At 40.8% G+C, this 22,274-nt stretch overlaps 1 protein-coding gene across 1 annotated transcript; it reads left to right on the top strand.

Moving 5' to 3' along the window:
• Window positions 1-302: 302 nt before the first annotated feature.
• si:dkey-178e17.3 (somatomedin-B and thrombospondin type-1 domain-containing protein) lies at window positions 303-22,168 on the top strand. The gene is made up of 5 exons (XM_061767559.1): window positions 303-697; window positions 14,424-14,609; window positions 15,455-15,545; window positions 18,921-19,079; window positions 19,587-22,168. The coding sequence occupies exons 1-5, from the start codon at window positions 442-444 to the stop codon at window positions 19,690-19,692; spliced, it is 798 nt and encodes a 265-aa protein (XP_061623543.1). The 5' UTR covers window positions 303-441; the 3' UTR covers window positions 19,693-22,168.
• Window positions 22,169-22,274: the final 106 nt, after the last annotated feature.

The raw sequence follows: 22,274 nt of genomic DNA, 5'->3' as shown, positions 1-22,274 counted from the left end.
TAGTACGGCCCGTGTGGGGGAAAAAATACAAATAATTTGGACCCAGTTTGGGGGCCCCTGCAAAAAAACGGGCTAGAACCGCCACTGTTTGGGATGCGAGTGTGGTCACTGAATGAATGAAACGCGTATGTCAAGGCACCACGGTACGGGGGGAGCGAGAGAGAGAGAGAGAGGTTGGTACAGTTAAGGTTTGGCGAGAGGCAACAGTTGCCCCAATAAGGGGCGTGTCCGGGGGGGGGGGGGGCTGCGAGACGAGAGCTCGTGCGCACTCTCGCTTCAGTTTTACGCATCGGTGCCTTCTCATTGTCAGCCATCCCGGAGCAGCACCATGCTGTGTGGCGCTTTAGTGTAGCAAGACCCTCGAGGAAACTCTTTCCCCAAACACTTTTAAGCCCCAACCCCAGACTGCAGCGCAAAGCGGCCGCGTGGAGCACCTCGGTCATGGGCGCGCACCAACGGAGCTCCGCGCGTCTCGGCTCGGTCCTGTCACTGTGCGGATGTTTGGCCTTGCTGTGCGGGGTGACGGTGCCGCGGGTGGAGGCCGGCTGCCGGGAGAGGCACAGCCCCAACTGCTGCACCGGCCGGAACAACGACTGCTTCGAGTACACGCGGAGGAAGACTCTGTGCTACTGCGACACGTACTGTCAGAAGACCAGAGACTGTTGCGACGACTACCAGAGTGTGTGCCAAATATCCGGTGAGTCTTTTCTACGGAAGTATAGCCGTGCCACGGTTAGAGTTGGAATTTGAATTTATAACACTGAATTGTCCTTACCCTTAAAAATAATAATAATAATAATAACAAAAATGTCAAATTCAGTTTTGAAACTTTGTGACTTTTTCTGCCGGTTTTAGTAGAAGTAGGCTCTGTGGTACGAGGACCACTCGTGGTAGGCGGGCTCCCTCTAGTGGGATGTGAAAGAAACACTGACCAAGTACAGTTCAGTTGTGTTTAACTTTTGGATTTATTTATTTAATCTGTAAGAACTGTTTGTTTTTCAATATATCCATCCATCCGTTTTCTACCGCTTATCCGAGGTCGGGTCGCGGGGGCAGTAGCTTTAGCAGGGACGCCCAGACTTCCCTCTCTTTTTAAATATATATGTAGCACAATTTTTATTTCACTTTTATGTGCAATACATTTTAATCAAATCGTTGTTTATGTGCATGTTTTCAAAATTCCCTATATTTGAGTACAGTGTTACTGTTCAAATTGTGCAAGTCTACTTTTTAGGAATAGTACCTCTTGTTTTTTAAAGACACATGGGCCTACTATGCTACTGTATTTCAATATCGGTCATGATAGTGCTACTTGAAAAAGTGTTTTTGTAGTTTTGAAAATATGTGAGGTACCGATGTAGGCTACAGATACTTGCGTACAAAAGATTGGTAAAAATAGAAGTACTAAATAAACTCCGTTATTTAAGTAAAGGTAGGAAATAAAAGCACAGACTCTGAAGTGGCAAAAGTACAGTACACACAAGCTGTACTTGAGTATAGTACAAACACTTGTTGGAAAAATACTTTGGCAAAAGTATAACTAACGATTCAACTCTTGTCCTTAAGTGAAAGTAAAACAGTACAAAGCACAAAAGGCAAAAAGAAAACATAAAATGTTACTCTCAGTTGTGTACAATACTCGAATTCAAAAATGAAAGCCATTCCCTCTTTTATTGGCTTACATCGCGCTCGTAATGAAAAGGGAAGAAAAATATCCCTGGACACGCGTGTTCGCCTAGCTTTGCTAATGTAAACAACGAATGACGATTACAACTGTCAATTTTTGAACAGCAGACGCTAGTGCTTTTTAGACTGGCTAAAAACACAAAACATATTTTCCACATATTCCATTTTGAAAGCAACTACATCAAACAATAAGCCCATTGAAGGGAAATATCTTGCTTGTCCAAATCTGTTGTGTCGTTCTCCCTGGTGCACGTTCCTCCATGTTTTTTTTTCTTCCACCTTATAAGTGCCCAAGATCTCAATCCACAAGCTTTTGTGCATCAACTTAAGTGCAGTGTCTAAGTACTTTCGCCACGTCTGACTTTTAAACACTGGTCTCTGGACCAGCCATGACAGTGATAAGACAAAGTACACAAAATGGGCCGATGCCTGATGTTTGCTTTAAGCCAGACGTGACCCCATGAAATGCGACTTCTTTAAGCGTCACTGGTGTATTGCCCAAACTTTCTTTAGCCTTTCACCTTCACACGAGTGCTTCAAAATGCACAGGCTAGACACGAGAACTGGACTAAACCTAATGCCTAACAGCAAGGCACGCAGTGGCCTTAATTAGGGATGCACAGATGCCACGTTTTTTTTTTTTCAAGATTGAGTACAAGTACTTACATTGGACTACACGTCAAGTTCTGACACTTGATAATGCCATTATGTCTTAGAATATTTTAAATCAAGTATTTTTTTAAACGCAAACCGTATACTTTTCTTAAACATGAATCACGTTTTACTGAAATATAACACTTTTAAGACTAACATCTTGTCATTACTGACATTTTCCAATCCAGCTGCATGATTTTTAACACTGCTATTTCATTTCATTTCAATGTAGCCTGTAACACAAGGCATTTCGGTCATGTGGTATTTAAGTCTGAGCAAACTCGAGTATTACGCAAATACACGGGAACTTGTAATATATAAAAACATCGTAACTTTACGATGAAAAATTGTCTGATTATTATGAGAATGAACACAATCCTAAAAATGGTTACTTTTGTTAGGTTAGAGTCAAGCTATCACAAGAAAAAGTGGTGAGTTGATTTGTTTAAAAAGTTGTAATATCAGAATCAGAATCAGAATCAGAATCATCTTTATTTGCCAAGTATGTCCAAAACACACAAGGAATTTGTCTCCGGTAGTTGGAGCCGCTCTTGTACGACAACAGACAGTCAATTGACAGAATGTCGTATTTTTATGATTAAAAAGTCAGGATATTACTTGAGTTACAACATTTTGCAAGGGGGGGAAAAAAAAGTCTTGTATGTGAATAAAATAAACTTTTAGAAAAGTTGTAATTTTCCTTTAAAAAAGTATAATTCTCATAAAATCTTGAGAAAATAAATAATTGTAATATTGTTAGATTCTTTTAAAAGGTTACTTGAGAGATGAAGTTTCATTTGAGGGATTAAAAAAAGAACGTTTATGTATTGCATGACAAAAGTCAGAATTGAACACGAATAAAGTCAAATGGTATGCGAATAAAGTACTTTTTTGTAATTATAAGAAATAGTCTGAATTGTATTAGAATTAAATAGTGATATTACAAGACATTCACTTACTCATGTTTTTTTCTCTGCACATTTTGTTTTTCTGTTCAGTGTAGCCGTAAAAATGAATATTGAAGCAGGACTAAAATCGCAATTTTTGGTAATTCTGAGAAAAAAAAAAATCAGAATAATATTAAGATATTCAAGACATTCACTCGTTAACATCCCTTTTTTTTAATTAACAATTTTTATGTCCATAATATCCTTCAATAGTACTAGTTATAGATTATTTGAAAAGAAAAGAAAAACAGCGCTTTGTGGTGGGGCATTCCGCCACCTGTCCATAGTCAACGAGTGAAGGCATGCACTTTGTGCGGTGGAAAGTCATAAAATGGTCAAAAAGCAAGTTTGGGGTCGTAAGGCTGAAGTCATGCTGCTTACTGATGCTATATAAGGACAAAGGAGTGCTCGGGTGCCATGGAAACAGACGGCTAACGACGGTGAGGATTACAGTCGAGATGTAAAAAGCAGTGAGCGAGGTCCGCACTTGTGGAGTTTGTGGAAACCTTTCAAGGGGACATCGGAGGGATCGTGCGCTAGTCTTAAGTGCTCCCTAACGAGCATCTGCAGGGAACAATAGTGGATTCCAAGAGCTCTTAAAACATAGTTATTTAAGCACACACATACAACTTGCAAAATGACAAAATGGAGTTTGACCACTCTTGTTGTGTGGCTCAATTGTCCATAGAAGTGAATGTGAGTGGGATGGTTGTTCGTCTAAATGTGCCCTGCGATTGACTGGGGAACGGTCCAGTGCGTTCTCAGCCACTCGCCCAAAGTCTCGCACAAAACTGTACATTTATGACTTTTGAAAAGCCTTTTATTTTGCGTTTTAGGTGTACTAATACAGTAAACCTTCACATCCGCCTTAAATCTGCTTTTCAACAGAGTGAAAATGAGTGAAAAGTGCAAAAATATGCAAATAATTGACGCTCATTATAATTGCCGTGAAAAAAAGTCAAAAATCTTTTAAAAAAAAAAACATTAATAAGGGAGTCAAAAAATGAAAAAAAGAAACACAAATATAGTTTGGTATTGTGTGTTAGCGTTAAGCTAGATGAAATACAAAATACGTAATTTTCTTTGTTTTAATGGTTTAGTTTTCCAGGAAACTTGAATTGGGAGTGGCACTAAACAGTTTGAAGGCTCTTTTTTGAAGAATTGCTCACCATTTAGAGCTTGTTTTGAAGTTTTGCTTGCAACTCAAGACAAAAAAAACCTTTAAGCGTTAGTTTTGTTTTTCTCGAAAAACTCAGCTGGGTCTTTCGTGAGTGAAGGTACCACTGCATTATGGGTTTCTTACAGTTCCCATGAGTTTGTATTTGTTTAGAATTGCATTGCAGGCCCCACCCCTGTTCTTTAAGCTCCTGTTCGCGGTAACTACGAGGTGAGACGGCGTGTATGGTGTCATGTCACAGCCAGCCACAGGCTATCAACTTGATCCATTCCGTGCGTGCGTGTGTGTGTGTCAAACTCACAGAATAAGCTCAGCGTTATCCAGCACAATTGTGACGTGTTGTTAGTGAGCTAGCTATGCCTACACCAATGTGTCAAACTCAGGCCCGGGGGCCAAATTGGGCCCATGATGTAATTATATTCGGCCCGCAAGACCATATCAAATGTGTATTAGAGCTGGCCCGCCAGTATTTGGCACATGCGCCACTAATATTACAAATCCCAGAATGTTTTGCTCATGTCTTGGCCCATCGGTCTAGACCGGCGAGCGCCCCTTCCCTTTCTGTTGCAGTCGTTAGCAACTATGCTACCAGTCTCCACGAGCAAATTTACAATTCCCCTTCCCAAAAAATGGCCAAACGAAAGATGTAAAACAGTTCACTTCCAAGACAGGTGGGAGGCAGATTGTCTGTTCACGAAAGTAAAAGACAGACCTGTTTGTCGTGTGCGGAGCAACGTGGCTGTAACATAGAATATAACATAATTGAATTAATGGGTTTTTTTTTAAAGCCCTTTATCAACTCCTAGGCAGGGACTGTTAATAGTTTGAGGTTTGGATTTTTATTGAAGGACATTCTTATTTTTTGGAGTTGTTTTCTTGTTGGCCTTTGAAAAAAGATTTACATCAAAAAGAAAGGTCGTTGGACATAGATAAATAGAAGATAATTCATGTTATCTATTTAAATACAAAACAACAAACAAATACCACTGATGTCCTTTATCGCAAATTTGATTTCTCGTATTTATAATATTAAAGTTTGTTTATTCTTTTGCTTTTGAGCGCCTTGCTGTCAGCCGTGAGTGCACGCATGTCATGGAGTGAAAGGGAAAAGAAGGGCGAGAGGGAGTTTGACTTGACAACCAGCGTGTGGACTAGGGCTTCCGCTTTAGAGCGCCTCGTTGTGGTGCTGTGGCAAAACCCCTGCAACAACCCCGTGGGATGTACGGTATTCCAGCCACTGGAGGCTTTAAGCAAATATATTTAGCTCAAACATAAGTTATTTGTAGGCATAAGATCCTATTTTACTTTAATTCATTATTAGAATTTTTTTAGTTAGTTCCTTAGCGTGTTTGTAATGAGCTTAATGTATCTGTGGAAAATTAGGGGTCTCGGCCAAAGAAGAATCCCTTATTTTTTTGGTTTTTGTTTTGTTTTTCAAACTTTCATTAACATTGTAAGGTTTTTGTGGATGTTTTTCGAATTTCTCTGTTTATAATTCAAGATATGTTTTACTCTGCTTGCGGTCTGCAACCGGGTCGCCATTGCAAATGAGAATCTGTTTTCAATTGCCTTAGCTAGATAAGTAAAGGTTAAATAAATACATAAATAAGATAAATGACATTACATTAATAACTCAAATCTCTTTTTCTCACATACAAACTAATTTCCAGATGCAATTACAATACATTAGCATATCGTGAAAAATTCCATTTATTTCAGTACTGCAGTTCAATTCTAAAAGTGAAACTCTCTTTTTCTTGCTCTCTGTATCTGATTTTAATTTCCAAGAATGTCAAGGTAGCAGAACATATATCAGAAGTGTAGTCATAACAAACAACACACAAATATATACAGTGGATCCCCTGCATACTCAGGGTTCAGCACTCATTTTTTTCCCCCAAAAATTTTAGATAAAAAAAAAAAAAAATATATATTTTTTTTTTTTTTTCAAATTCAGTAGCAGGTGTCCACAGTAATTTGTTATTAGGTGGCTCTGACACACTCATGACCCTGAACCCATAAATGATGTTCAAAATGTCCTTGGTATCAGCTCTGTGCATGACTAATCAGCAAATCCTAAAGGATGCGTGTTTGATAAGATGGGCTGCTGTATCTGGAGGGTAAAAAAACACCTTGCTGTCTTGTACAGTGTGCGCAAACTGAGCTCATGTAGCCTTAAACACACACATGCAGCTCGTGTCCTTGGCTCCGTTCCACACGAGACTCCACCTGGACTTATCTGATTGCCATGCTGCAGGTCTGCTCAGCATCAACATCTGCCACTGCAGACCAGCACCATTTTTTTGTTGTTGTTGTTGTTTTTTTGGCCAGCATCACAGCCACCTTGTTTTACACCATTCACACAAAAGTGCTCCACATTTGGGCACTTGCTTGTGTCTGGATGAATTTGCATCTTGACAAAGGCGATGGCAAACTTTTGCGCTCAAGTGCCCCATTTCATTTTTTAAAAACAGACCGAGGGGCAATGTCACTTGTAGATGTGATAAATAAAACAAACTCTTTAAAATATGTAAAAAAAATAAATAAATACATAAATAAATAAGATTTTTGTTTTTCTAGTATATTAATTCTCATGTAATAAAAAAATAGATGTATTTAAAATGTCAAATGTATAGGTTAAATTGTTTATCTTAATACAGTAAATGAATGAACTGGAGATTGGTTGTCATATGCACTTAACAGCTTGTACTTGCCAGAAATTCCAGTACCTCATTCGATGTTGCTGTCGGCCGCTTGGCAGCCTCGCTGACCATTTTGTTCTCGTCTTTAATGAACTTTGGAGGGACATCCAGTTGTGATGTGACTGTTGTGTCATACTTTCTCTATGTGACAATGATTGTCTTCACTGTATCCCATGGTATATTTAATGCCTTGGAAATTCTTTGGTAACCTTCTTCTGACTGATATCTTTGAACAATGGGGGCCCTCTGATACTGTGGAAGCGCTCTGTGGACCATGGCTTGTGCTGTAAAATGTGACTACAAAAATGTCAGCAAAAGCCTACTAGAACAACTCAACTGCATTTGAGGTTAAAATAAATGGCACATTAAATGGTGGCAGGTGTGTGCTGCCTGACTCTCAGTTAACATGAATGTGATTGGTTAATTGTGACAGCAGCAGTTAGAGGTGGATGTGCACACTTGTGCACCCACATTATCTCATTTTTATTATTATTTGTACTTGCCCTCTTGAAAAAATAAATTTTTTTTTTCAAATGAGTTGTACAGGTTTAGGTCACATTAATGATGGAAAATTTTTAGAAATAATTGGTCATGCTTTCATTTTTTTATATCACAAAAAAACGGCATTTGAACACGGGTGTGTAGACTTTTTATATCAACATCAGCGTGTTTTCGTTTCCCATTCACGCACGTTGTGAATGTCAGTATGAATGGTTGTCTTTCTTTACATGTGCCCTGCAGTTGACTGGTGACGAGTCCAGGGTGTAGTCTGCTCCCCCCACCCCCACCCCCTAAAATGGAGTTAACCACTGTAATATTGATATGGTTAAACACTTTTGAAACGCTCTTAATTATTATTTGGTGGTCATTTAAGTGTAAGTAACAGTAGCAGCTAGCAGTGGGTGTATATAGTTAGCGAGCAGCTAGCGAGCAGCTAGCACTTGTGGCTAATGTTAGCTGGTATCTGCCTTTCCCCAAATTGTGGTAGGTACAGTCAATGAGACAATGTTGATAAACAGTTTGTTGCTGCTATGATTTAAAATGATTCAATTAAAAAGTAGATTTTTAGCGACTTCTCTGTATTAATGATTATGAATATGAACTTTTAAAACCCACAAAGTGAATGGTCGAACTGTTCCGATCTGGTGCCGGAAGCAATGGAGAGTATTGCAATGTTTCACACGGTTTTGTCAGCCTCCAGGTTCAATCCGGCGATGCAACCCACAATGATGGTGCCTGGTAGTTGTTGCGTTCAGCAGTTTGCTCATCATTCGTCTGGCACGTCTGTTTCTCTTCCCGCCTCTGGGGAACTGTATGTTGTCACGTCCTGACCCGGACGCTCACTCCTTGCTTTTCCTGCCTTCCATCCCACGTTCCTGTCTTTGACCCACGTGCGGAGTTGATGTTTTCACCTCAAAGCTTTGAAACAGCCCAGCTGGACCAACAGCTGGACTCTCCGACTGCGATGCACGCGTGTTTCTACTTGCAAAATCGTCTTTTTTTGTTTTGTTTTGTTCCTTCAAACACCTTGCTTCAGCCCAAATTGGCAAACGTGTGCTTGCACAAAAATCTAAATAGGCCAGATTTTGCGCTCCACCGCAGATCCTCCGTCTACGAAAATAAAGCTCCTTGTTGCTGAAATCCAGAGGAAACCGAAGAATTGTGAGCAGGAACATTGGGTAATACATCCCAGCAGATCATAACAATCCTCTCTAGGGGTTGCGAGCTGCATCGCAATGACATCAGTGCAGTATGATTGGACATTTCATTGAAAAGTGCTTCGAGCCAATGTAATGACATCATTGACACATTATTGCCAAATATTTTGCTGTCTGTGATCTCACCTTTAATTTGACTTGAAGAAAAGTCCAATATTTTAAAACGAGTAAATGTAGGGGACTGAGAAAAGGTGATACTGTACGTTATAATACAATCATATATATTGTTTCAACCCAGGGTGGTGCACCTTCATCTATTTCAATATGGATCAAGATCGAACCCCTGGTGCCGGTCCTTGAACGGACCTCACGTTTACTCTAGTTTGGATGAAAATGTAATCGCTTGGTGTTGGTTCCTGAATGGAGCTTAATCTACTACAATCGGTCCCAAGTTCAAACCTCTGGTAAAGGGTCTTGAATGCACCTCACATGCACTACACTTTGGATAAAGTTCCAACCCTTGGTGACAGTTCTTGAAAGCACCTCTCAATACAGTTTGGACGAACAGTTAACCGCTGGTTGGTTCAACTTTCTGATGAAGGTTCATGAAAGCACCTCTCATTTACGACAATTTTGACATCTAATCCCTGGTGATGGTTCTTGTGTGCACCTCACACGCACTTCAATTTGAACCTTCAATTTAAAAATGTTCGAAACCTGGTTGTAAACCCGATCACGGTTCTTGAACATATCTTACATTCACTATACTTTGGACCAAGTTTTAACACTTGGTGACAGTTTGTGAACGAAAATGCAATCCCTGGTGTTGGTTCTCGAACACATCTTCATCAACTACTATTGGGGGCCAAGTTCAAACCTCTGGTGAAGATTTTTGAACACACCCACACCTACTTCAATTGAGACCAAACTCTAATCTGCTGTTGATGGTCCTTGAAGGCACCTCACACCTGTTCAAGTCGGAGCAAGTTGTAACCCTTGGTGACGGCTCTTGAACGCACCACACGTGCGTTTGCTGTGTTTATGGTCAGTCTCGATAATCCATCGTTTTGTCTGTCAGGAAACATTTATGTTTGAACCTGTTATTAGTACTATTAGCAGTCTTGTAGTCCTCCCCTGTCTCCACATGGGTGGGAGGGTGTCTGAGGAAGTTTTTTTTTTTTTTTTTAGAGATTCTGTTGTCCCCCCCTGAGAGCAGCTGGACATCTGGGTCCCATCAGCCAGGAGGAGGTGGAAGTCTGAAGAGAAAGGGTGGGAGTGTGTTCCAAAAGAGACAGATGGAAGGAAAGAAGAAGGAGGAGATAAAGCAAATTGTCCAAGCAGCTCTGATAACTCCTTTGTCATGACACCCTAAAATGGAAGCAGAATGGAGGCCAGGGTGAAAAAAGAAAGCAGAACGAGCTGAAAAGGTAGATAGCGCTCAATTATCACAGAGTGTGACTGGCGATGGCGCGACAAGCCAGAGGACAAAAGTGCTGATTTGGGGTACATTCAGTGGTTTGATTGCTCCATTTGATGACATTTGTGTGAAGTTCTGCCAAGTAGAATTACTGGAATTAGCTCCAAGCAAGACCATTTTACCCTCTATTATTATTTCTCTCTGTTTGGACCAAAACACGGTTGCCTTGTAAACTTTGTTTGTTTACGTTTGTGTGGCTAAACTGTATGTTTTGGTTTCATGTCAAATAAAACTAAAATAACATTTAGTAGAGTTCACACATCTGCCGAGGTTGCACAAGGTCCAAAATAACTAATAGAGAGTCGTATTATTGTGTGTCTTGCCACAGTTTGGCACGCGAAGGTTTCGATATTCAGCGATGTGCTCTCTGACAAGAATGAGGCAGTAGATGACAATGAATGGCCTTTATTATGACGACATACACAACTGCATTGCCTGGTGCAATGTAATTGTGTTTGTAAAACACATCTGAGTGTGCAGGACACGGAGGATGACATAAGAAAACCGTACCATTTTCTATGATAGTTTGGGGGATAGGGCCATTGTGATGCAAAAAAAGTGTTGGAGCAAAATTGAAAAAAATGTGAGGTGACTTACAGCGAAGTGACTTGAGATACAAGATTAATTAATTCCACAACCACGCTGATAGCGCAAATGATCTTTCCTGGATGAAATGAATAAAAATGCCATGAATCCATTCCAGCCAACCCTAGCCCCCCCCCCCCCCCCCCCCAAAATGTTTTTTTTAAAATTTCTGTAATGGGTTTTGTCATGAGAAAAATTGAAGTCTAAAATATTGTACTGTACAGTAATGATCTAATTAAATTAAATGTAAAGCGTTCAACAGTTTTCGCCACATTTTTTGCTTCAGTTTAATGGCCATTGTGCTGTTCCTTCTGGTGTGCCCCCTTTGCCACCCGTGGGCAGTATATGGCCCGTCGCATTCCACGCGATGCAGTCGAACCCGATTGGACCAGACCATTGCAAAAATATGACAGTTGGCGACTCACAACCGCACATTGAGCGATTTGATATATGGACGCCCTGAATGGTGAGCCTCTGGAAGCTTTTGAGGGTGCACATACAGTATGTTGTACTTTATAATGTTTATCAAAGCATAAAAAGAGTAAGTAAGTAAAAGTTTACGAAGAACTGGGTCGCTACAGAGAGAGCACATGGTTGCATTGGTTTGAGTGACACACTCCATTACGACTGAAAACTTTGAAAAAAGAAGAGATGACTTACCAAGGACAGGTTTACCAATTGGTAGAGCAATTAGCTTGATGATGTCATTTCTGCTGAGACAAGTGCCTTGCTTTTTTTTTTTCTCTTCCTCTATAGGGCTGTAAAGGTTTTACTAACAAAATTACGTTTATACTGAGACGCAACTTCTGAGCATAATTACTAGTATTTAAATGTCTATGATTATTAGAATTATAAGAAAGACATCAGTAATAGTTAAAACAGTACCTCCCACTCATGTGCTATTACGTTGGGTGGAGGTAATAACATTAAAACAACCGCACGTATTTGTTCTGGGGTTTGCTGCCAAATGTATCAAATGAAAGCTAATCATTGTGTGGGGGCAAATGCTCGACACGCTGACAAATACCACTTATTTTCTCCACGCAGGGTGAGAGGTCAGAGGTGGCGGCTGCCAGCCAAGCGGCAGGACAGACTGTCAGCAGGGTTTATCACGTGGGTGGCGACTCTTGTCTCTTGTCGCACTGCCGCTACCAGAAACAGAGCAGGACCACCACAGCTAGACAATTACCTCATGACCTCTGGTGGGCTCGGCTCACAGAACGCTCGGGGGGAACGCCGCTTTCCTGCCTCCCCCTCGGGTGCGGGAACTCGCCGACTCTATCCATTTCATTGTGCGCCCTTTTCACCAAAGATCCTAATTCGCCGTGTGGCCCACAGCAAAAAGAAACAAAGTGTGTGTGTGGGGAGGGGCGTGGATAAGAAGAATGAGCAGGAAGTTAGCTTCAGATGAATCAAAATAAAGGTTCAAGTGCGTGTGTTTTCCACTGATGACTGCAAATGGAATGAGCCCAAGTGGTATGACAAATAAGCGTGAGTGTTTGTGAGTGTGTGTGTGTGTGTGTGTGTGTTTGGTGATCTGGGAAAGGCGGGTGTCAGGTGGGCAGCACTAATGTGCAGGAATGCAGAGATTCCACAGTGGCTTTGTGGACTGGCTGTGTCACTGAGACAGCCGCCCCCCGAACACCATCATGGGAATGAACAGAGTTCAGCGGCACCTAAGAAAGCTCTCTCTCCACACACGCACACACACACACATACACACACACACGCACACACAATGAAGATGGCGTGGCCATGCAGGGAGTCACTTCTTAGTTCATGGTTCATCATCCTCTCCTTCCCCGGATGCACCTGCTCTCCTCATAGTATAAATGCTGTTCAAAGAGATCTGTCAGTTTTCGACCATTTTTGTTATAATTTTTTTTCCCTTTTAAAATTTACACTTTTCAACTCTTTTATATTGGAATTTGATTGTAGTCAAATTTTCATGGTTCAAGAAAAAAAAATAAGTCAAGGTAAAAGAAACATTGATGCTGTTGAAATGATCCAAATATGGACAATTTCATATTTTTGCACAAATCAATGCTATTGGTCAATCCTGACGTAGTCTGATATTTTACACATTATTAATCAATTCAAATGTTGAAAAAAGCTTGAGAACAAATCTATTAATACTTTTTTTTTTTTGAGACAATAACGAGTGTCAATAGTTAGGTTAGATGTTTGTGTAAACTCAAGCTTGTTAAAAGTCAATAGCTGTAATGGTTCGGTGCAGAAGGAACCTTTCAGCCACAAAGGTAAGTGCGTGCAGACTTATTCCCACCTATTAGACTGCTTAATCAGCTCATTCTTTTATTTATTTGATCACTCATGGCTCTAAGACCTTTGTAAAAGAGTTTGGGAAGATGATGTAACCACAATTGCTGGCACTGGTTGTGTGTCCTACTGTATTAATCAATGACAGCGTAATAAATTTGCGATTTATTAGCATACTAAAGTAGCGATTGACATGATTTTGGGGTTGTGTTGTGCAATATAAGGGATAAAACCAACTTGAACGATACGCTGTTTGGTAGCTCCCCAAAGAAGTTTGAGAACCACTGATCGAGACAAACAACCCCGGACATTTAAAGATAGCTGTTAGAGCAACAGGAGCACACAAATCAAGAGATGTGTGCCTCGCCAGTCACCTTCTTTGTTTGATTTTTATGAAGTGTGGACTTCCTGCCTAAAAGAGGCCTGTTAGAGGTCAGCTGCTCTTAAAAGTTACTGATTTCCTGCTGGAACTGCTTAGCTTTGATGAATATAACTTCCTCTTTAGATTGATGTAATTGGTTAATTCAGCCTGATTGCTGTTGCTACTGCTACTTCTATGTGTGTGTGTGTGTGTGTGTGTGTTTAAGTATGTGTGTTGAAGTGTGGCTCTGAGTGAAAACAGAGAGAGAGAGAGAGAGAGAGAGAGAGAGAGTACAGTGGGGGCCACTTTTGCTCACTTCCTGCATGTGCTGATGTTGACATGCGTGGATGCTAATGAGCCATTCATTTGCTCAACGGCCTCTTACCTGAGGCAGCGCCTTCAATGCCGCCAGGGTCTTATTAGGCCAATGACAACATGCTGTACACAGGAGACTTCATTAGGTACACCTTCATCAATATAAAATCTGTATATCAGACAGTTGTAGCAATGCTAAACTGATATAGCGGCAGCACGGTCGACTAGTGGTTAGCAATTCTGCCTCATAGTAAACTACAGTACAACATTTTTTTTATAAGTCTGCCAGTCATTTCTTGGATTCGATGAGCAACAACTGAAGGCAATAACAACCCTCCCGGTCTGCTCGGCAAAACTCTGGCCTAACAGAACCTGTCAAAAGTCAGGCTTTCATAATAAAAGCATGCGGTATAAAAACAGCTTAACCACACTTTCTTCGGCCAGTTAACTCCCTGGCCTCCTGACCAAAGTTAACTGGGATTGGCTGTAACTCACCTGTGACTCAAATGAGATTGAGTTGTGTCCAAAAATTTACTTTAAGGCGGACATTCTTACTGATCTCCATCTCCATGTGTTTCCCCTAGCAGCCATCGACTGCGTGGTGGGTTCATGGGGTCCCTGGTCATCATGCACATCTGCTTGTGGAGTGGGCAGCACCGAAAGGAGTCGCCAAGTGTCTGTCCCTCCCAGAAACGGGGGGACGCCCTGCCCGGACCTCAAACAGCGCCGCGGGTGCTTCGGAAACAACGAAATATGCAGTTCGGCGAAAGGTGAGCGCGCCTTTCTGTTAAGTATTAATGCACTCCTCTGGGGCATTTTGAGATCCGGTACACATTTAGTGTATAAGCAACACATGTTCCACTATAAAAGATTGTGTGCAGCTGTGTTGCATCACTTTCCTATGAATTAATCAGAACCACACAACAAAGACTATCAGCAGAAGTGTACATAAGTAGAGGTACATATACTTCCAGTGTAAGTAGGCTGAACTCCAAGGAGACAATACAATTGTTTTTCCTGATTCGACTCCTTCACTTAAGTCAAATTAAAAAGGTACAAACTCTAAAATGTACAAATGTACTTTGGGGCCATTCAACCGAATCAGTGCCATTTGCTTGTTGTAACTCTTTAATTCTGTTTCATTTTTGTTTTCTCAAATGGCATCTGTATAACAACCCAATTGCAATGTGAGAATTCGAAACTATAACTCCCATGAGCTCTGCCTTCACACAGTGAGTGCTCATTGGTCCATTCCTGAAGCCAACCCCACGCACACAACCATTGACAAATGTTTTTTGAACGGGAACATTTTCTATGAGCACCTAACCCCTTTTATCAAACAACAAATTGTGGCTAGTGAAAATGTTGAGAGGCTAGTACTTCTGGGAAACCACTAGCCACAGTGGCTGGTGATTTAAAAAGTTCATGTCAAGCCCTGGTACCACTGATGATCAAGGAGAAGTCAAACTCCACATCAATCCCTGTTTTGATGCACATGATGAAACGTGTTTACCACCTCGTTGACTCATCTTGTCCTTTGAACTAAGGCTCAAGCTGACTTGTTTGTTTTTTCTATGCATTTCCACCTTCTCTCCACCGCCATGCTGGCCCGCAGAGGTGGCGAAGATCCTTCCGGATTCCTTCAAGAGGAACTTTAAGGACCCTTGGAGGAGGCCTCACATGCTGATGAAGGAGGAGAAGGCCAGGTAAGATCGACGAACCACAACATAAGCTTCATACTTCAAAACAAACGGAGGAACCTCCACCAAACAAACAATTTTGCCTAGAGGAAATAATGTAAATAGAAATGGTCTTTTCCAGGTTTTTTTTTTAAAAGAAACATTTCAATATTCTTAACTGGCAGGCAAGTGTGAAAATGAGTTAACCACTGATGTAGTAAAATAATCACTTCTCACGTAGGCTCATACAGTTCAGTTGTATTTAACGTTCAAGTTCAATACATTTGCATTTAAGAGGCGTTTGTTATTTTCAATTTTAAAAATAGGCAAATAACATATACTGTATGTAATAAGATTAACCGGGTGTTAAATTTCATATTTAGGACATATAAAACCACTGTAATCCGGGTTTTGAACAAAAACAACAGGCAAAGGTACAGCCTTCTTTCTTGGATGTGGTCTTCGCTGTGATTGCAGATGTTCTCAGAGACCAGGATATAAAGTCATGGCTGTTTTCCAAGAAGCCCTTACAAGCCTTTCTCACTGATTAAAAGTGACATTGGACTCCCGTGTTTTCACTGACTATCAGGGCCCTGGACGCACATTACTCAAGAAAATAAGACATTCGTGGATGAGGAAGCGGATTAAAAGCATTCTCTGGTGCATTAAAAGGTCCCTGATGTTGTCAGGAAACTGACATAGATAATAACTTGGAAAGTCAGAGAAAGAATCTAAATAACTGAGCTGTCGGGAAGATGGGAATTAGCCTCTCTGTCCACTGAGGCAACACAGATTCTTGCCCAATTTGGGAAATTGTTGGCAACATTATTTGGAGTAAAAAAAATAAATAAAAAGGTAAATGCTATTTCAAGACCAGTGAGTTTGAAGAAACAGACTGTTGCAAAGGAGTATTAGGGCCACACTGAAAATAAAAACTAGGTTTGGTAACGGACGTAAAGGAATAAAGAATGAAGTCATAAATTTACAATAACAAAGTTGAAATTTCATCAAAATTAGGAATACATATCAAGAACAAATATTCCGAGGCTAGTCATATACAAAATCTTAATGTTATGAAAACAAAAATCACCAAAAAGTTTTTTCTAGACTAAAGTCTGAATTTTCAGAGAATGAAGTAGAACTATTATGAGAATAAAATTGTAAAATGTTGAGACTAAAGTCAAAATATTACCAGAAAATTGGCATAATTTATAATGTTTATAAATTATTGTGTTATAATTTTAGCTTTACAGCAATTTACTGTATAGCTTATTTCTATACCGGATTGATGTATTGCAGAGACGGAAAGTTGCTGCTGATCTCAAACTGTTGGGTTTTTCTTTACTTCCTAAAAAATTGCAACTTTAGTTAGAATGTATTTTTTTGCGAAGCAATATGACTATTCTTGTAAAATTACAACTTTAAACTTTTGGCTTTAATTGACATGCGGTGCACTGTAATGCACCTTTCTAATATATGAGTGCCTTATTTAGAAACATCAGAGGGGCTCAAGTATTGAATCTTATTATACTGTATTGTGAAGTGTCCAGTAAGTGTGTTATTTAAAGGTGAATAGAAAAGGTGAGTAGAAAAGGTGAAGGTCATTTTTTTCTTCTATTCAACCCAACTTTTTAAAAAGTAATTTATAGAAACAACTACTGCTGAAAGTCAAGGAATAAAAATGGGTTTTGAGATGAGTTGGAAAAAAAGAAGGACTTTAAGCAGGCTTGTCTGCCATTTCGTAGTTTGGGACCAGCAACAGAAAAAAAAAAAAGTACAAATACATTTTAAAAGGAACTATAAAATGCACAGGCAGTCAGTGGAGGGAAGCCAGAATTGAAGTTACCGTATGTGCTGTGCTCCCTCTTACGTGTTCCAGTTAAGAGACGAGCAATTCTGTTGGATAGTTGTTAAAAAAGAAATCATGTAAAACATGGAACAAAAGAGTTTAATAATCATATTTTGTTAGCCCTTGTAAAAGATGGGGGAAAAAAGAAATGGAAGTGTTTTCTCAGCGCAAACCCCTAATGCGGATGATGTTTTGCCACAGATGACTGAATGAGAGGCAAAACAAATAGAGTAGGAGTACAAAGCGTCTGCCAGAGAACACATTATTATTGTCTCCAGAGTGCAGGCGGAGCTGTGTTGATATTAGGATATGCTGCAGGTGACATGACACCGCTGGATCACCTTCAAATGACGCTGCTCTGTTATCTGAGCCTTGATTGCTCTTTTGTCTGCCCCCGGGCGCCATTAAAACACAGCTCGCCGCCGTGGATTTCCTCTATCTGTCGAGCAAAGTTCACCCGCCGAAAGTCTTCTTTTATCATTGGTCTCGTGAGAGAACGACGACAATAAAACATCAAAAAAATACTCAAAAAGCTGCTTTACTTTCAAGGACACAAATTGCAAATTATGTTTTTTTCAATTTGAAACAATTCTCCGGTGTCTGTGACATGCCTTTGTCAGAATTCCCCAGGGATCAGGAATTTGAGCATACTTCATAAAACTCAACTCCTATGATTAGCTTGTTTTACGCAAATGAGCCAGCCCTCATACCGCCCTATATCCTGCTGGGCCAACAGCGAGTCTGGGCCTTTTGTTACAATGGTGACCAATTTGACGAATCTTGTAAGTGCGGACACAGAGCCGATGTTTTGGAAAAAAATGAGCGTCCTTAACAATTAAAGCATTTTAAATTGCGTAGGCAGCAGTTCATATACTGTGTGTATGTGGCTCATTGACATATCAACAAACACAAATAAGACCAATCGACAACTGAACGGAGCGCTACTTATCGGAAGCTAAAGCTAATCTGTACAGCCAACAAAACTTAATGCACCTCTGCTTACCTTCCACAAAGCAACCAATGGCTATGCATCCATCCATCCATTTTCTGAGCCGCTTCTCCTCACTAGGGTCGCGGGCGTGCTGGAGCCTATCCCAGCTATCATCGGGCAGGAGGCGGGATACACCCTGAACTGGTTTCCAGCCAATCGCAGGGCACACACAAACAAACAACCATTCGCACTCACATTCACACTTACGGGCAATTCAGAGTCTTCAATTAACCTACCATGCATGTTTTTGGGGATTTGGGAGGAAACCGGAGTGCCCGGAAAAAACCCACGCAGGCACGGGGAGTACATGCAAACTCCACACAGGCGGGGCCGTGGATTGAATCCCGGTCCTCAGATCTGTGAGGTAGACACTCTAACCAGTCAACCAAACAATGGCTAATTTACCCTTATCCCAGATAAGATATTTACTTGGTTTGTTTCATTTTACGATTGATGAGTGGGGACGTGCCCAGAGACCAGTCTATTTTTTACAAACAATAAAAAGTCACTTTGTTCATGTGTTTTAAATAACATTCTTTTTTTTTTTTCTTTTTGTTTGCAGCTACTGTGTGTATTTGAGGGTAAAACAAGTGAGTGCGGCCTGCAAACTGAAACTGTGGAGTGCCCAGTTGGTGAGAGAGAGGCTGGTGTGCGCGGAGTGCCAGAGTGATGCCATGTCCAAGTCAGACCGATGCGGAGGAGACGGCCTGGAGGCCACCAGGTAAACCAAACCGTTATTACTTTTTTATGCATATTTGGCTGAAGCTAGCGTTCACGGTAAGATCCAATGTACATGTACAAATGTACTTGATTTACATATGCCAGGACGCATGCAAATCGCATGTAAATTGACCATTTGCTTGCGCGCTGGCTCGCTGGCTCGCTGCGTTCTTGAAAACGGCACACTGGTGTTGAAATCCTGGCCGGATTTGGATAAAGGTAAATTTGGATAAACTTTTCAGACATTTTCAAGCTTTTTTATATGTATTTACAGAAACTGTATTGTGTGTTTTAGGTCACAAAAAAAGTTTTAAACAACAATTTTGCTCTATATGGTTGTATTTAGGCCATGAAAAAAGGTGCTTCAATTTAACGGACATTCGGCTGTAACGGACGAACCCCCCCGCGCTTCTATTAGTCCGTTAAATCGAGGTTCCACTTTACAGTGACTTTCCGATGATGTTGAAATGTTTTGAGAAGCACCTGTATTTTATGTTTCCTTTTCCAGGACCTTCTGGTCAGCAGCGTCCGCCATAGGCTGTCACGGGTCGTGGGTGCGAGAGTCCTCTTCCGAAGGATGCCGGTGTCCCCCTTACTCTGTCCTCTTTGTGTGAGCAGCCATGTGTCCAGCACACGTCCAAGTCGGAGGACCGCATTGTCCTCGAGTGCTCCTGCAAAAGCGAGCAGAGCCCTGCCAGTCAAGCCCTCACATCCAGAATTCCTGGATGGGTTTACTCAAGGAGATCAGCAGCATCCTGCCACTTTTAGTTTTATCTTCCACCTCATACTCTGTACTGTATTACTTACTACGCACGCAGCTAACCTTGCAGATAACCTTTCAAATTTTACTCCCACCTTGTTATACTTTTTGTCCTCCAAAGCACAGCAACTTCCGTTTGTATTTTTACCTCTCTGCTATCTACCTCCATAAATGCAAGTGCGTTTTGATAATGCGTCAAGTATAAATATGCAAAAATATATATATATATATATTATTTAGCTTTATACATTTTCTACTCTTGATTGACTCTTGACACGTGTTTGTAACTAGATGTTTTTACACCAAACAGCGGTGGCTGCGCTCCGCTTAAGCCCCGATTCAAAGGCTCTGAAATGCCCCGATGAGTTGGAGATTCTTCAAACTGCTTCTTTGCCGAACGTTTTTTTTTTTTTTCTCCATGTCAGTACAGTGGAACCTCTAAAGTTGTTTAACTCGGAATTCTGCACAAATGTTCACTGTAAATACTCCTAAATTGAAAAAGAGAAAGTTTGATAATGACAAGCACAATGCTCACAGGCATATATTCTTTATCCTCTACGAAGAACGACAAATATTTCCGCTTTAAAATACATTTTTAGTTCATCTTAAATCAGATATACTGTATGGTTTTGCATGTAATGTGATTTTTCTCTCTCTCTCGTAATACTACACCTTAAAATAGTTAGTTTTTATTGACTATCATGTCTATATTTTTGTAATTTGCACTCCACCCCCCCCTCCCCCCTACACACACAGAAAATTACAAATTTAGTCCTATAATAATTTTTATTGCGACCTTAATACTGTTTTGTGCATCTGTCATCTCAACATATTTTTCTCATTTTTCAAGCTATAACGGTGGTTAGATTATTTTTTACACCTGTGTGACAGTGAAGAATGTTAAAATGGAAAAACCTAAATATGAACAGAAGTCGAAACACATCGTATTTGAATATAGAGGTTCCATTGTATTCTGTTCACCTAAAAGAAATGTAAAAAAAAAAACAAGTATAAGCAGTGATTTCTCAGGTGCTTAGGTTTTGAATCCTGTCTCTTCTAATGATGTAATGTCATTATTATCTTAAATGGCAAAAATAAATCCAACAGCTCTTTTTGGGGCTGAATATTCTGGGGGAAAAGCCATTTAAGAGAATTACAGCATCCTCAAGGTATTGCTTGTTTTCACTCCCTATTAAAATCTCCCACTTTACTTTCATGTGGGAGATTTTTTTCATGAAAGTAAGGCTACGTTTACACTGTTCCCTTTCAAATTAGGCCATTTTTATGTCCACATTTGAGTTTTTTTCACCGTCTATCACGGGATCTGTGAGGTGGCAGGACCGCTCAGTCCCAAAGCCTCAACGGCGCGCTGCGCTTTGGCCTGTAGTTTACCACAGGTGCCAGTAAATTCCCTCCTGGCCTGTTACATTCTGATGGGGTCCCTCACGCTCAGTCGAGACTTTGTACGGATAAAACGTGGTTGCCTCGCAGCTGTGGAGCACGTTTGTAGCCCCCGGCAGAGTCAAATAAAGCTCCCTTGCCTGTCCCGGCTCCAGAGTCGGCGTCAGCGCAGGGGGCACATGTATCGTTTAAGGTCAATACATGTCTGTTGATATTAGTTTCCAGTCAACAAATAATTCTCTAATCCATCTGTTACACCCATGGCTTAGCTTTATGAGAGTTGTAGGCGGCAATTGTTCCCGTCCCACTACGGACTGCCTCCAAATTGTGTTATGGCCTATTACGTACTGGCAGGTTTAGTTGTGTGCGGCTCCTTTTAATAAGGCCGACCAGATTTCTCATTCGCCGGGCGTCCACGGCAATCGCCGCCTGTCACATTTGGCCATCTTGTCTCTCAACGTTGCCTCACGACCATCCCGTTTTGTCCACGGTGGACCCGGAACAGATTGTAAACGTAGCGTAATCATCCTTGGCCTCCTTGTTACTTGCTTTTGATCCATTAACGAGACATGAATGTCAGACACAGCACTTCTTCTGCTTGTGTGTTTCCCTATGTGTATGTGTGTGTGTTTTCTTTTCCTCGGAAGAAACAGCAGATTAACATAACATTCCTGACTTGAAAAACACAGGTCATTCAAGCGCATGAATTCCAAATACCACACACACACACACGCACACACACTTGCACACACACACACACACATCCCAGAAAGTTCCTTAAAGTGGAAAGCTTTGATTTGTTAGTTCTCTTGCCACACTTGTCCGTGTTTGTGTTTATTTATTATTAAACAATGACTTTATTAGCGCAGCGTAGCATCCTCTGTACACTCTCCATTAGTGAAAATAAACAACTACCTTATAACTGTCAATCATCCTCTTCCTGTTATGTGTTCAAGTGTGAGCCCTAATATGTTTGGATTGCTACCTTCTTTATCTGTCATACACCACTATCATTATTGTTTTTAAAAAAAATAA

Source organism: Phyllopteryx taeniolatus, chromosome 3 (assembly GCF_024500385.1).
Source record: "Phyllopteryx taeniolatus isolate TA_2022b chromosome 3, UOR_Ptae_1.2, whole genome shotgun sequence".
NCBI lineage: Eukaryota > Metazoa > Chordata > Actinopteri > Syngnathiformes > Syngnathidae > Phyllopteryx > Phyllopteryx taeniolatus.
The sequence above is the reverse complement of the archived record's forward strand: the minus strand, read 5'-3'. Positions and strand labels throughout refer to the sequence as shown.